The sequence below is a fragment of the Caretta caretta genome, chromosome 5 (assembly GCF_965140235.1).
Source record: "Caretta caretta isolate rCarCar2 chromosome 5, rCarCar1.hap1, whole genome shotgun sequence".
Taxonomy (NCBI): Eukaryota; Metazoa; Chordata; order Testudines; family Cheloniidae; genus Caretta; species Caretta caretta.
Genome location: NC_134210.1, coordinates 48718686 through 48733756, shown reverse-complemented (window position 1 = coordinate 48733756; position 15071 = coordinate 48718686). Strand labels below are relative to the sequence as shown.

Sequence of the window (15071 nt, the reverse complement as noted above, 5' to 3'; positions counted from 1 at the left end):
GAGGACTTGTGGCACCTTAGAGACTAACCAATTTATTTGAGCATGAGCTTTCATGAGTTACATGCATCCGATGAAGTGAGCTGTAGCTCATGAAAGCTTATGCTCAAATAAATTGGTTAGTCTCTATGGTGCCCCAAGTACTCCTTTTCTTTTTGTCTCTTAAGGGAGTCCCAATTTTTCTAATTCTGCATGTTTTAAATAGTCTTTTGTCTGACAGGTTACAAGGATGTAAAAAAAACCCTTGTAACTTTAAAATATACAGTTGTGGGGGGAAAAAACAGGACTCTACTCAGCTCTCTTCCAACAAGCTCAGGTCTCCAAGCAAAGGTCAGTGAGAAATAACTTCACCAGTAGAGTGGGTAGGGGTGGGCCACTAGAGTTGGCTGTTCAGACAGGAGTTTATTTTGATATTTACAGATTAACTTAATACTCAAACCGCTTTGGTACAGTATAATGTTCAATATTTAATCAAAAATGATTAAAGGTCTAGAAAACACGACTTATGGGGGAAGAATGAAAAAAATGGGTGTGTTTAGTCTAGAGAAGAGAAGACTGAGGGGAGACATAACAGTTTTCAAGAACATAAAAGGAGGGAAACTGTTCTTGTTAACCTCTGAGGTAGGACAAGAAGCAATGGGCTTAAATTGCAGCAAGGACAGTTTCAACATTAGGAAAAACTTCCTGTCAGGGTAGTTGAGCACTGGAATAAATTGCCTAGGGAGGTTGCAGAATTTTCATCATTGGAGATTTTTAAGAGCAGGTTAGACAAACACCTAGATAATATTTAGTCCTCCTTGAGTGCAGGGGACTGGACTAAATGACTTCTAGAGGTTCCTTCCAGTCCTATGATACTATGATTTCCCACATTATGTGGTTTATTTCTTTTCATTATTTTCTAATATTTACATTATTTTGGTGGTAAACCAATTACCTGCAGTTTGAATTCTAGAACATTTTCTCCTGGCTTAATTTTTCCTAATTCAAGCAGATCTTTCAGTTGATTTTTTTTCCTTCTATTTCCTCTACGGTTCAATTGCTGTTGTTCACTATCCTGATTATCAGAGTACTGTGAAGAAGAATTTTGACTGATGTGTACTGGATAAGGTACATATGAGACCAGACCTGTAACATTACATGAGGTCCGATTATTTTCGAAGATATTTTGTTGAAGAGTAATAGGAGAGATTTCTGCAGATTCTGACACCACTATTGGTTGCGTCTGGGAAGCTTTATTCCTATGTCCACATCTTTGCAGAGTCTTACCAGCAAGAACCTGTTGACATTCAGCGATTGGCTGATGGATATTATTATTGATAACAAAGCTTTCGGCTTCTGAAATATTTAACATGCTGGTTACTGGCCTGGGATTTGGAGACTTGCTTCCTTGTTTTGCAATCGCTATATAATTATTTTTTTCTTGCTGTGAGCACTTTGTTGGAGTAATGCAAATAACAGGTTCTGACGGCGAAGTTCCCATTTCTATAGTATCTGTGGATTTTGATGTCTTATCACAGGTATATTCTCTGACCTTGTTTTCATATGTCAAAGCATGGGAAGAAACTTCTTTGCTTGTACTTGCCTCTTCATTTGCTCCTGTCTCATCTAAGCAGCTGTTTGGATGTTGGCTGTACTCTTGATCTGAAAATTTACCTTCTACAGGAAGAAGTGTTTCCACTAGGTTTCCATTAGTCAATTTGGCACCAGGATCTATACTTACTGTAACTACATCACGATGCACTATTTCATCAACAGTCAGATCATCTCTGTTGTCCTTTTCATGAGAAATAATTGAGTTTGGGATTTGTTTCTTTGAACATCTAGAATACACTTGCTTTGCTTTCCTATAGTTTTTTATTTTCTGGCCTAGTTCTTTCTGTTTTTGTGCCACAACCAAAAGACTCTTTTGCCTAGAAGCAAGTTTAACTAGTTGTTCCCTCAATGCTCCTTGTTTAAAAGACTCCACTGAAGCCCTATAGGAAATAAAACAAACAAACAGAAGATTAATTCAGAACACAAAATACAAACTCTCTCCCTCTCTCTCTCTGTGCACACACATGTGCGTGTGTGTGTATAAAACTTCTAAAGAAACAGAAATATTTTTTAAAAACTCTGCCAAGGCCCAAAAATTGAACAACCTTTTTATTGTTTGTATAGTTTATGGTTCAAATCCCAATTCTTATGCAAAATAAGCGGTGTGCAGAGAAACCTTGTAGAGGCCAGAATCTTCCTCCTCAGCCTGGAGGCAGGATGTGAAGCATTGTAACTACTGTAATATTCTTGACCTACTATGCATCCCTAAGAGTGGAATTGAGAAATTGGATCCACACAGTCACTGGCCAATTCCCTACCCTCATATCACCAGAGGCCACTGCACAGGGGAAATATAAATCTTCTGGGTATTCCTCTGGACCCTTCCTCTCACAACACTGGTTTATTGCAATCAGGCCTTCTGCAGCCCTCACTTGGGCCCTGATTCTGCAATAAGCTCTGCACAGGCAAACTCATGGGCCTGGGTGGAGCCATACTGAAGTTCATGGAGCTCCACACAGATGCAAGAGTCTACCAGTCTGCCAGGATTTGACATTGTGTAGTCCTTCAAATAAATGTTATTTTGTAAAACAAATGCTTTCATATTCTTTATCCAAACCTTTCCTCCCAAAAATTGACATTAGCAGCCCAGAATTCATGACTTGCTATGCCATGATAATTGTGTGTGTGCACATGTGTGCATGTACACTCACATAATGAATGAAAATTTCAGTAAGAGAGATTTCAATTTCAAGCTTCTACTGCTTCTTCAAGCTTCTTTCAAGCTTACTTAAGTAGAAGTAAGCAAAGCAATTATTTTTAAAATTGTGAAAAATATCTTGATAATATCCGTTATATTCAACTGATTTCCATGAGTGTCATACCCAGCTCGTGGGTGGCCAGACCTATTAGTTGGATCCAAAATCCACAGTCATGAACGGTGGAAAAAATGGAGGTTAGAACCATGAGTTGGGAACCTGAGTCAGGCCAGGTCAGGATACTGGAGGTCAGAGGCAGGAGACAAACTGGAGGTCAGGAACCACAAGTCAAGCCAGGTCGAATGCCAGGAGATCAAGCTGGGGAAGCAAGAAGCATGAAGCACACTGTCCAAACCAGGGTGGAGCCCAATTGTTTGGACATATTCCTGTTCCTGCTGCTGACTTAAGTAGGGCCAGCAGACCAATCAGCTACTCTGGGACTCCACCAATCGGACCTCGGGATAGAGCCTCACATTGGGTTTGGGCCCAGGAACTTATAGTCTAGTTTCCAAGAGGGTCTGTCCATGCAGAGGTATCTTGTTGAAAGCTGTAGTTGCATCTATGAAATTGTCCACTGTTCCATAATCAATGAAGGCCCGTTGGAGGAGAGTCCACCAAGGATCCCCTAGGACGCACAGCTTGATAGGTACCTGCAAATGAGAAGCCCCTGGATGGGCACCAGGGTGCCTTTCAGTGAGAAATAAGTAATAGGGAAGTTCTTTTCTCTGAAGGCCCATGCCAGTCTCCTCCCCCACAATTCCAGGGCTGGCTTGTGCCCCCAAGCTTCTTAGTGTTTGCAGTGGGCAGGCCGAGATGATGTGGCCAGGCTCACCACAGCAGAATCACAGGTGGCACTGATTGTGCCATTTCTTTTCTTCACATGTGAGTTGCTGATGAGACCTGCTTGCACGGGTTCAGCAGGTGATACAGAAGCTGATGTCACTGTCCCTGGGCGTTGGGGCTGCAGCTAACTTCTTTTCTTCTCCCTTCATTCCTATAGTCAATTATCTATGTGGATGATAAGGTCCACCAAGGCATCTGGGCCCTTAGGCATCTCTATCTGGGCCAGTTCATCTTTGATTTCTTCCCACAAGCCCCACTGGAACTGATACTGCTGCTTTGTTCCACTCTGTATCTGCTGTGAGGCGGCGGAAGTGCACTGAATAGGAGGCCACTATGCCTTGCCCCTGCCTGAGTCCCCTCAGAGAGGCCTCAGGCATTTGAGCTCAGTGCAGATCATCGAAGATGGTTGACTTAAATTGGAGAAAGGTGTCTCAGTTTGACAGCACTGGGTATGGCCTTCCAGCCAAAGGGGAGGTCCAGTCTAACACAGCCTCCTGTCAGCAGGCTGATTACCAAGGTTACCTGGGCCAGGTCAGAAGCACAGATTTGGGAATGCATCAGAAACCAAAGGTGTGGTTCCTGTCAAACCATTTGGGCAAAGGTATTGCAGGCCCCTATTTGGGGAAAGACACTGTAGGCTATGTTCATAGCGTGGTGTTCTCAGTGCTCAGCTGCCTCTTTTCCTCTACAAAATGGCATCCTTTGCACAGCATGACCTCACATGCACTATATGTACATACTCATGCATTTCGCAGTACATACCATGCATGTGAGGTCATGCTTTGTGCAGGACACCATTTTGCTCTAAAAAATGGCATCTTCCATGCTAGAGTCCTGGGACGAAACAATTCATTCAAGTGGGCTCATGCCAACAACAAGGAATCCCTAGGCTGGGGCGTGTGTGATTTTTTTCTTCTGAAATAATGATACCATGAAAAGCTCTAGATTATAAACAGGTCTTATATTAGTATAGCTTATTCTATTTCCTGAATCAGAATAAGCTATATCAGTGTAAGCCCTTTTATACCAATATAACTGTGTCCATATGAGAGTTTGTTTTGATTTTTTTCTTCCCTGTTTTAATTATACTTTAAAGCAACAAAACTTTTCAGTATAGACAAGGCTTAAGAGAAAGCACCATGAAAAGAAGATTCTAATGACTTGAAAGTAAGCACAGTAATGAGCCCCATTTTAACTACTTTTCACATAATCAAATGGAAGTGTAAAGCTGGCATGCAGTTCATTACACTTGAAAGATAGCAGCTATATTGGTTACAGCACATTTGCAACACCTCAAAAATATTTATCAGTTCAGTGCTATAGAACACAGCTTCACTAATAACATTCAAAGATTGTCTGATAGGCTTGTGCAAATTAGTTATGCTGTCATTACTTGTCTCTTTAACTACTGAGGATTTGTCTATATGAACACTTACTTTGCAGGAAGGTAGGGTGTAAATCTAAAAATGTGTGCACTTTGATCTGTGAAATGGGAGTAGATTAAAGCACACTATGGAACTTTTAACGCATGGTAGCAGGGTTCACACGGACAATTAATGCACAGCAGGCTAACGTGAGATAGATTTACACTCCAACTGACCGCAAATTAAGAGTTCACATAAACAAGTCCTAGTTTATTCACAAGGATGATCTTGGAATGTTAACTCCTTTTCACTTAGAATCAGAATATCAGAGTTGGAAGGGACCTCAGGAGGTCATCTAGTCCAACCCCCTGCTCAAAGCAGGACCAGTCCCCAATTTTTGCCCCAGATCCCTAATGGCCCCCTCAAGGATTGAACTCACAACTGTGGGTTTAGCAGGCCAATGCTCAAACCACTGAGCTATCCCTCCCCCCAAGCCTCGCTTTTTTTAATTACCTATCTTATGTGTCTATATATATATTATCTCTTATGGGAGGTGCATGAACTGCTGGCTGGGGGAGGCTAGCCCACAGCTCCTCCCCTTCCACGCCCCCTGACGGAACCCAGCCCCTCCCCCTGCATGGTTGCCACCCTCCCCCAGGTTAGCACCCCCAGCCCTGGAGCGCTGGGAGGGCAGGTGGTGTGGCCACAGCCCCCAGCCCCGGAGCACTAGGCGGACGGGTGGCGTGGCCTTGGAGCACTGGGCGTGCTGGGCAGTGCAGCCCCAGCCCCAGCCCTAGCCAGGGCCACGGCACAGGGACAGGGGAAATGGCAGGAGGGGTTCTGGAGGAGTGTGCGTGGGGCCATGCCTGGCTGTTTGGGGAGGCACAGCCTCCCCCAGCTTATGATGCCCGCTGCCCGAATGATCTATGGAATGAAGAGGGGTTAAGGGCTTGGATTGGACTCAGGAGATGTGGGTACAATCCCAGACACTGCCACAGATTTCCCCTGTGACCATAGGAAAGTAATCTAATATCTCTGTGCCTCAGTTTCTAATCTTCTGTCATATCCCTTTCTCTGAACCCTTATCTTCCTTTTTATTTAGACTGCTCTTTGGGGCAGGAAACATCTCTTATTATGTGTTTACACAAATATTTTACATGTTTGAGTCAGCCAAATCCTGAAATTCTCACTCAGGCACAAACTTTCACTGACGCCAATAGGAGTTATAGTTGATAAAAGACTGAGTTAGGACCACACAGTTTTGCCTTCACGTTACTGCTTGCTGGCCTTCTAACAAGATCCATCTGTGTTGCTTTTAAAAAATAAACCTTTAATAAAACCACAGTTTACATTCCACTTACCTGTATTTTTTAGCTAGGACATCCCTTTCTGCTTTCTGTTTGGCAAGCACTTCATTCAAAGTGTCTTGTATCTGTGATAGGCCATGAATATACAGTCCTGTTCAGCATTTAAACATAGTCAAAATTATTATTAAAATGAGAGGCAGAAATTATGATCATTACAATGGTTGAGGCAGCAAAAACAAGGCTGGAGAATGAAAATATTGTTATGGCAACAGGTGATACTATCATCTACGTTATGAGTCATTGCTTTATAAGCACTCAAGATTAAATTCTCCACAGGAAGTTATATTTAACTACTTAAATTTGAATAGCTCAAATTTTAGGAAGTATGGAATTGCAGTAGCCACACCCACACAGTAATAAGGGAATTGTGTAGGTTAAAGCGCACTCTTCTGGCTGATGGGCAATTAAATCTTTTTGAGGTCCTTTGAAATCAATGGAATTATGCTGACATACACTAGCTGAGGACCAGGCCCATTAAGACTATAGAAGCAAGAATTTGATAAATTGAATATTTTATATATTAGAGAATAGCCTGGATTTTATTTCTTCAAGCCAAATATGACATCTGAATCAATGTATAATAGTTTCACATACTGTATTAAAACATACATCACAGAAATTAGAAATTGATTAAGTTTGCTAGCTATATCCCTCTGTGAATCACAAGGAGGAACAATTTTTAAATGGTCCTATTAGATGCCCCCTTTTCTTTGGCCTATAATACAACAGAAAATTGAAAGGTCTCAACTGGCACAGATTTAACAACATCACAAGTGCAGTGTATGACCCAGGGACCTCTAGGTGCCAACTGGCAGAGTGTACAGGCATGCCCCATAACCTCAGCCATACAGAACGCAATGCCATCCAAAACTGGTTAGTCTCTAAGGTGCCACAAGTACTCCTTTTCTTTTTAGAAACAACTCTGACATTATAATCAAAGGAACTGGCAAAGGAGGTGCTATAGTCATAATGAACAGGTTGGATTATGAACAGGAGGCTGCCAAGCAACTCTCCAACACCACATTCTATAGGTGACTATCCTCTTATCCCACTGAGGGGTACCAAAAGAAACTACACCATTTGCTCAAGAAACTCCCTGAAAAAGCACAAGAACAAATCTGCACAGACACACCCCAAGAGCCCCGAGCAGGGGTATTCTATCTGCTACCCAGGATCCATAAACCTGGAAATCCTGGACGCCCCATCATCTCAGGCATTGGCACTCTTACAACAGGATTATCTGGTTATCTGGACTCTCTCCTCAGACCCTATGCTACCAGCACTCTTAGCCATCTTCGAGATACCACTGACTTCCTGAGGAAACTACAATTCCTGAAAACACCATCCTGGCCACCATGGATATAGAAGCTCTTTACACCAATATTCCACAATAGGACAGACTATAAGCTGTCAGGAACAGTATCCCTAATGAGGCCACGGCACACCTGGTGGCTGAGCTTTGTGACTTTGTCCTCACCCATAACTATTTCACATTTGGGTACAATGTATACCTTCAAGTCAGCGGCACTGCTATAGGTACCTGCATGGTCCCACAGTATGCCAACATTTTTATGGCTGACTTAAAAAAACGCTTCCTCAGCTCTTGTCCCCTAGCGCCCCTCCTCTACTTGCGCTACACTGATGACATCTTCATCATATGGACCCACAGGAAAGAGGCTCTTGAAGAATTCCACCAGGATTTCAACCATTTCCACCCCACCATCATAGAATCATAGAATCATAGAATATCAGGGTTGGAAGGGACCTCAGGAGATCATCTAGTCCAACCCCCTGCTCAAAAGCAGGACCAATCTCCAATTAAATCATCCCAGCCAGGGCTTTGTCAAGCCTGACCTTAAAAACTTCTAAGGAAGGAGATTCTACCACCTCCCTAGGTAATGCATTCCAGTGTTTCACCACCCTCCTAGTGAAAAAGTTTTTCCTAATATCCAACCTAAACCTCCCCCACTGCAACTTGAGACCAACCTCAGCCTGGACCAGTCCACAAAAGAGTTCCACTTCCTGGACACCACAGTGCAAGTAAGTGATGGTCACATAAACACCACCCTATACCAGAAACCTACTGACTGCTATACTTACCTACATGCCTCCAGCTTCCATCCAGGACATATCACACAATCCATTGTCTACAGCCAAGCCCTAAGATACAATCAAATTTGCTCCAATCCCTCAGACAGAGACAAACACCTACAAGATCTTTATCAAGCATTCTTAAAACTACAATACCCACCTGGGGAAGTGAGGAAACAGAATGACAGAGCGAGATGGGTACTCAGAAGTCACCTACTTCAGGACAGGCCCAACAAGGAAAATAACAGAACACCACTAGCCATCACGTACAGCCCCCAGCTAAAACCTCTCCAGCACATCAACAATGATCTACAACCTATCCTGGAAAATGATCCCTCACTCTCACAGACCTTGGGAGGCAAGCCAGTCCTCGTTTACAGACAGCCCCCCAACCTGAAGCAAAGACTTACCAGCAACTACACACCACACCACAGAAACACTAACCCAGGAACCAATCCCTGTAACAAACCCAGTTGCCTACTTTGCCCCATATCTACTCTAGTGACACCATCAGAGGACCCAACCACATGAGCCACACCATCAGGGGCTCATTCATCTGCACGTCTACTAATGTGACATGTGCCATCATGTGCCAGCAATGCCCCTCTGCCATGTACATTGGCCACACCGGACAGTCTCCACATAAAAGAATAAATGGACACAAATCAGACATCAGGAATGGTAACATACAAAAGCCAGTAGGAGAACACTTCAATCTCCTTGGACATTCTATAACAGATTAAAAAGTAGCCATACTTCAACAAAAAAACTTCAAAAACAGACTTCAAAGAGAAACTGCAGAGCTACAATTCATTTGCAAATTTAACACCATTAATTTGGGCTTGAATAGGGACTGGGAGTGGCTGGCTCACTACAAAAGCAATTTTCCCTCTCTTGGTATTGACACCTCCTCATCAATTATCGGGAATGGACCACCTCCACCCTGACTGAATTGGCCTTGTCAACACTGGTTCTCCACTTGTAAGGCAATTCCCTTCTTGTTATGTGTCAGTATACTTATGCCTGCATCTGTAATTTTCACTTCATGCATCTGAAGAAGTGGGTTTTTTACCCTCAAAAGCTTATGCCCAAATAAATCTGTTAGTGTTTAAGGTGCCACCGGACTGCTCGTTGTTCTTGAGGTATGTAAGACAGGTCACCAGAAAGTGATAAACAGGTTCTGTTCAGACAAGGAATAAGAGACATTTATCTCCCTGGCTGACCATTGTGTAGCTTACAACAGAAGTCTATTTGCATACAGAATCACCAGCTAATCAACACTACGAAGTCGAAAAGTGATCACAAAATCTACAGAAAGGAACACAGAGCAGGAGGGTGTCTGGTTTATGACTAAGATGAAAGAATTAGTCTGATGTATCAGGAGAATGCAAGGAGATGCCGAAGGTCTTCAATCTAGGAAGTAAGATGACCATATGTTTGCTTCACGAAAAATATTACAGCCAAGCTTGGCTGAAAACACTGGAGAGACTTTGGGGTGAGCTAAACTTAATTAGACAAAGTAGTATCTTGTTAATTAAGTTTAGGCTCTGGTACGTGTGTTATGATTTTATTTTATATGTAATCCTTTGTTTCCAATATTTCTGCTTCCTATCATTTTAATTTCTGCTCTTTGTTAAATAAGCGTATACTTACTTTCACTATAGACAAATCTAAGGACAGTGTGTTAAGTGGAGCTATGTACTATGGTATAAAACTGGTAAGGTGCAGTGTACTTTTCCTTTGGGAACAGCAGGTCTGGTAATTCTGTGAGTGTCCAATGATCAGCAGCTGGACACTCTAGGGGGACATCCATAGGACTAGGCGGTTAGAATATGCCTTTCGCTAACCAGTAAAGAAAGAGTGTGTTCTGAGGAGGCCTGGTCGGGAGTGCTTTTATTGCCCATAGCCATGGAGTTGACCCATGGCAGGCACAGACAAGGCTTGCTCCTGCTAAGGGCAGGTGGTAGCAAGATACCTCACAACCCTAGGGACCCCTGAGAAGCGTCACACCAACATGTCCCTGTGGATGCCAGTGGGATGATATGACAACCAAATATCATCAAACCCATTAGTAAACAGGAAATACACAATTTTTGTTTCTATCAACCATTACACCTGAAAATGGAACACTGCAGAATGAAAAAAACAACCCACAACTCACAGAATGTGTTCAGAAAGCTGATTTTCTCATTTTACTGAGCATTGCATATATTTATTTATCAAAATAAGGGAAATGTGCACATATTGTGTTTATTAAAGTGACAGATCACAGTACTTCTAAGAGCTGGGTATACTGCATGTAACTGTGTCGCTAATTTATTTTCATAGTAATCCCAATGCACCTTTATACTGTTGATCATTCTTGTGCTTCTTCCTAAGCAACTAATTCAGTTTATGTTAAAAGGTGCCAAATTATTAGGTGGTTTTGTCACAAGGGACTTAAATAAAGACCATCATATCCATTTCTCTTGTGACCTTAGCCAGAGAAAGTCTGATACTCCTTATTTCTGTTTTATGAAACTGGGTGGATCTCTGCTTCAATCACACAGGAGCCTGTCTGGTTATTCAAACACATGGAAATGTAACCATTTTGATCAGTAATTCTCAGCTTTGATTTATTTATTCAGCTGTAAGATCCATGGGTGTGACTGATATTCCACACTGCTGAGCAACTGACTGATGATATGATTGAAAAGCTTTTATATACAATCACCTGAGTCTTTTTTCATTCCTTTTCCCTATGAACAAGAAGAACGTTTTCCCTAGTTCACATTTCTTTTAATGAGGCTCTGTTGATCTTTGCAGGACCTCAAATTTAGTTAGTTTACAAGACATGTGGCTATATTCATCTTGGGTTTACACTGGTGTCCGCTAGTGCAAACCTAATCACTGAGCTCCAGCTATGAAAATTACACTAGGAGTGGTTTCAATGATGGAAAACAGCTATAACTTCCTTTTTGGGGGAATAGAGTGATCACAGAGGGTCAGATCTGCCCGAAAAATAGACAGCACCAGCTGGGAAGGCCACATGTCAAGTGAGGCCAGGATATCCACTTTTTAAGTACATTCCCTCAGGAGCATCTGCCAGCTTGGTTCCTATGAATCTACAGCAAATCTAAAGCTGATCTGCTGATCTAAAGCTGAATCTAAAGCTGATCTGCACCAGTAGAAATCCTGAGGTGGTAGGAGGTCTGCACCATCAGGTATCCTCTTTTGAAATTAATCAGTCCTGGGCACAAGAGGGCAAAGGTAATTTCCAAGGCACTTCCAAGTGCCATCACTTATGAATCTGCCCCATCATTTCCCCTAACACATTTTTTATTTTTTGCCATAAAATGTTTTGGGTCCCTACAACTATAATTGCACTGGAATGAAATGCTGCATTCATTTGTGCATATACATGCATAGTTCTTCTTGCCTATGGAGAGGCTCCAAAACAACCATGTCCAGTCATGAATAAGAGATCCTTGTCAATAATATTGGACTTGAGTTACTGAGCACTGTGTGACTATTGCTTGCTGTTGTTCTTGTTGCTGTTCAGATATTCATGTTTTTTATGGCTAGCCTGATTTGTTCAAACTGAAAAGGTAATATTTCCATACCTCCAAATAGCTTGTTTCACTTTTTTATCATCTGGTATATTGCAGATATGACTGAAAGTACCCTGAAAGGTATGTATACCAAAAGTTGAGACCCTCCTACTTTAAAAGTCTTGAATTAAGTACTATCCTAGAACCGTACTCTCAAATTGTATTTTCCAGAAGGATGTATGAAAGTATATTACTTTGCAATATACTAGAGTAATGATTGCATACATTAGAGCAATAATGAAAATTGAACTTGAATTCACATCTACCTTCATCTTTTGGGTTTCTTACTTCAAACAGCGACAGTTTTTCCTGCTTCTTTTCTATATCTTGTAATGTGGCAATGATGGACTCATGCTATCAAATACAAACATTGTTAACTTTATTGTTACAGAGGTATAGACAAGGTTTTGTATACTGAACCTAAGCAAACTGAACCTAAATTTTATGGCAATATTCCTGACTTCCACAGTATACTGGCATGGTTGATTCATTTAAATAAAGAAAACATAGGTTTATAATTAAATATGAAAATGAATCAGTATGAAACTAGTACAGCAGCCCATGTGGTTTATTTTGATATTAAATTCACTCTATCTGATCTTTCTCCACATTTTACACTTTTGTTATGCCAAAGATTTTTGTATTGAGAAGCCTAACTGCAACGCAGAAGGGCAAAGCTGAAGATTTTGACAGCCGGGAAAGGGACAGCTGGGGTTTCTGGCACTTGTAGAAAAGTGGGAGGCAGTTGAGATAAGCACATTAGCTGAGCGCGTCTGTTAAAATGATCAGCAGTGGAATAATTAACGTTGATATTTAGAACCATTTTCCAGGCTTTTTTGCAGATTTGGGAACAGAACACTGCATCGGTTTACATTTGGTTAATGTTTTCAAGGTTTCCTGTGCAACCATATGGGATAGAACTTTTTTTTAATGAACGTTTTGTTTCTGCAGCACAATATGGGTGTTTTCAGCAATGGAATGCATGGGGCTCTAGGTATAGATAGTTTAAAAAAGGCATTTCCATCACCTCTAGTGCTGTGATTTAAGGTGCCACAGACTCATATGTATCAATGAGAGTTTTACTTTCGCAGGGCCTATGTTCAAATATTCCAGCTTTGTTTTAAACCAAAATAACCTTTCATCTCTCTCCAATTAACTTGATTGCCAAGTCATTGCTTCTCAAAAGGGCCACTTTGGAAATTCTGGGATCCTGGCATTTTCCATCCATATGGACAATATGAATATGAATGTAGCCTGCTAATTGTACAGGAAGTATAGATGCACAGAAATCATGAACAGAAACAGATGGAGATAGATTGCACAAACTGAATTTATCTTTACTTTCTTCACGCTTAGCTGCTCTCAGCATCCACTTCAGGGATTATTACTTTATCTAACCACATGGTGTAATTACATTATTCAATCAATGGATGACAATGTACAGAACAGAAATGTACTGCACTGTAAAGCAATCTTTAAAAAACTCAACATCTATACTTACTGTGCCACATTTTTCTCTGGTCATATCATGGTGCAAAACCAATGGAACATCAGCCTTTTTACAGCAATCATAACAAGTATGAGTTGGTCTTCTTGACCTAGAAGGACCTATATCTTTTCCCCCCACAATTAAGAAAACAAACATAATTTTAAAATAATGATGGAAATATATGTATAAAACCAATAGAATAGAATAGACGCCAATTGTACAAATTACCAAGAGTAAAAAGCCGACCATGATATAAATAAAAAATTGTATATGCAGATGAGATCAAATCAAATTAGTCCAATACTGTTCCGGAGACTGTACTTAAGTCTAAGACCCACTAAAACATTATTCCAATACTGAATGCAAAAACGACAAGGTTTATGTGAGGGAAATACAGAAAACCAACAAAATTTAAGGGACCAAATACATCCTTTTTATAACCCCACTGACTTGACCAGGAAAGAATTTGTGCCATACATTCTACTGTCTTAACGATATAGATAAATAACCATCAAGGATATACTACTCCTAGAAAATGCCTGTCCCTGACATGAAAACAATAAAGCAAACTTGCAGCATGTTTGAGACGAGGATGTAAATCTGTGATTAACATTATGAAATAGCTAACGTACCAGTAACCTCCGTTGTTTCATAAGCAACTTCACTCTCAGTAGCACCATAAGACTTAAGCAATTCCTTCATTTTATCATTGCATGCTTCATCCAAAGCATTTTTCCCATACTTGTCCTTCTCATTAGGGTTTGCTCCATGATGTAATAGAATATTGACTGCCTACAATATAGTTCTTAATTATTATTATCATCGTAGTAGCCCCTAAAATGTGCTAAATGCTGTGCAGACAAATAAGATGACACAGTTCCTGTTCTGATGAGTTAACACTTTAACAAGACAAAGAAACATATGAACGGAGGGGGAGAGATACAGCAATTTAGCTTGCAAGTATCTTTGGCATTTATTTACTTAGTTCTATGTCTTATACTTTTAATTTGTTTATTACATATATGACCAATTCATAATTGCTTGTTTAGTTTGTCATCTTCATAGTGTTACTGTATGCAACACATTCCCATGTTGCTACAGAACATCATACATCAGTTCCAAATTAACAGAATCTGGTAAATGTCAAATAACCATTTTGGATAAATATAAACAAGATACAGAAAATAAGTGGACTTTTGTTTCTCAGTGGTATGTGGTGGTGACTTCGGCCCCAATTCTACAAACACTTATTCACATGCCTAATTTTAAATACATGACTAGTCCCATTGAAGTTAATGGGACTATTTAAGTATTTAAAGCTAAGCTGTATGTGTTTGCACATGTAGGCCTTACCTGCTAAAAATTTTCAGATTTACGACTCTTATTTCCCTGCCTGAATCTTCCTGCTCCACCATTCATGCCAGTGGAATCATCTCCTTCATTTTTATTTTCTGTCACAGAGAAGATGAAAGAGATGGAAAACCTGCTCTTTTGACTAATTGGAGGAAGGGTGTGTATGTTTGAACCAATCTGGCATCATC

General features: G+C 40.9%; 1 protein-coding gene across 1 annotated transcript in view; it reads right to left on the bottom strand.

Annotated features, from left to right (window-relative positions):
* The window catches only part of ANKRD31 (ankyrin repeat domain 31), a 117390-nt gene that overhangs the window by 29636 nt on the left and 72683 nt on the right, over positions 1-15071 (bottom strand). The window contains exons 18-22 of the mRNA XM_048850981.2: positions 14163-14322; positions 13543-13655; positions 12308-12395; positions 6355-6451; positions 932-1970 (exon numbers count right to left, since the gene is read on the bottom strand). Of these exons, the coding sequence (XP_048706938.2) occupies positions 932-1970; positions 6355-6451; positions 12308-12395; positions 13543-13655; positions 14163-14322 (1497 nt within the window). The remainder of the gene's footprint in view (positions 1-931; positions 1971-6354; positions 6452-12307; positions 12396-13542; positions 13656-14162; positions 14323-15071) is intronic.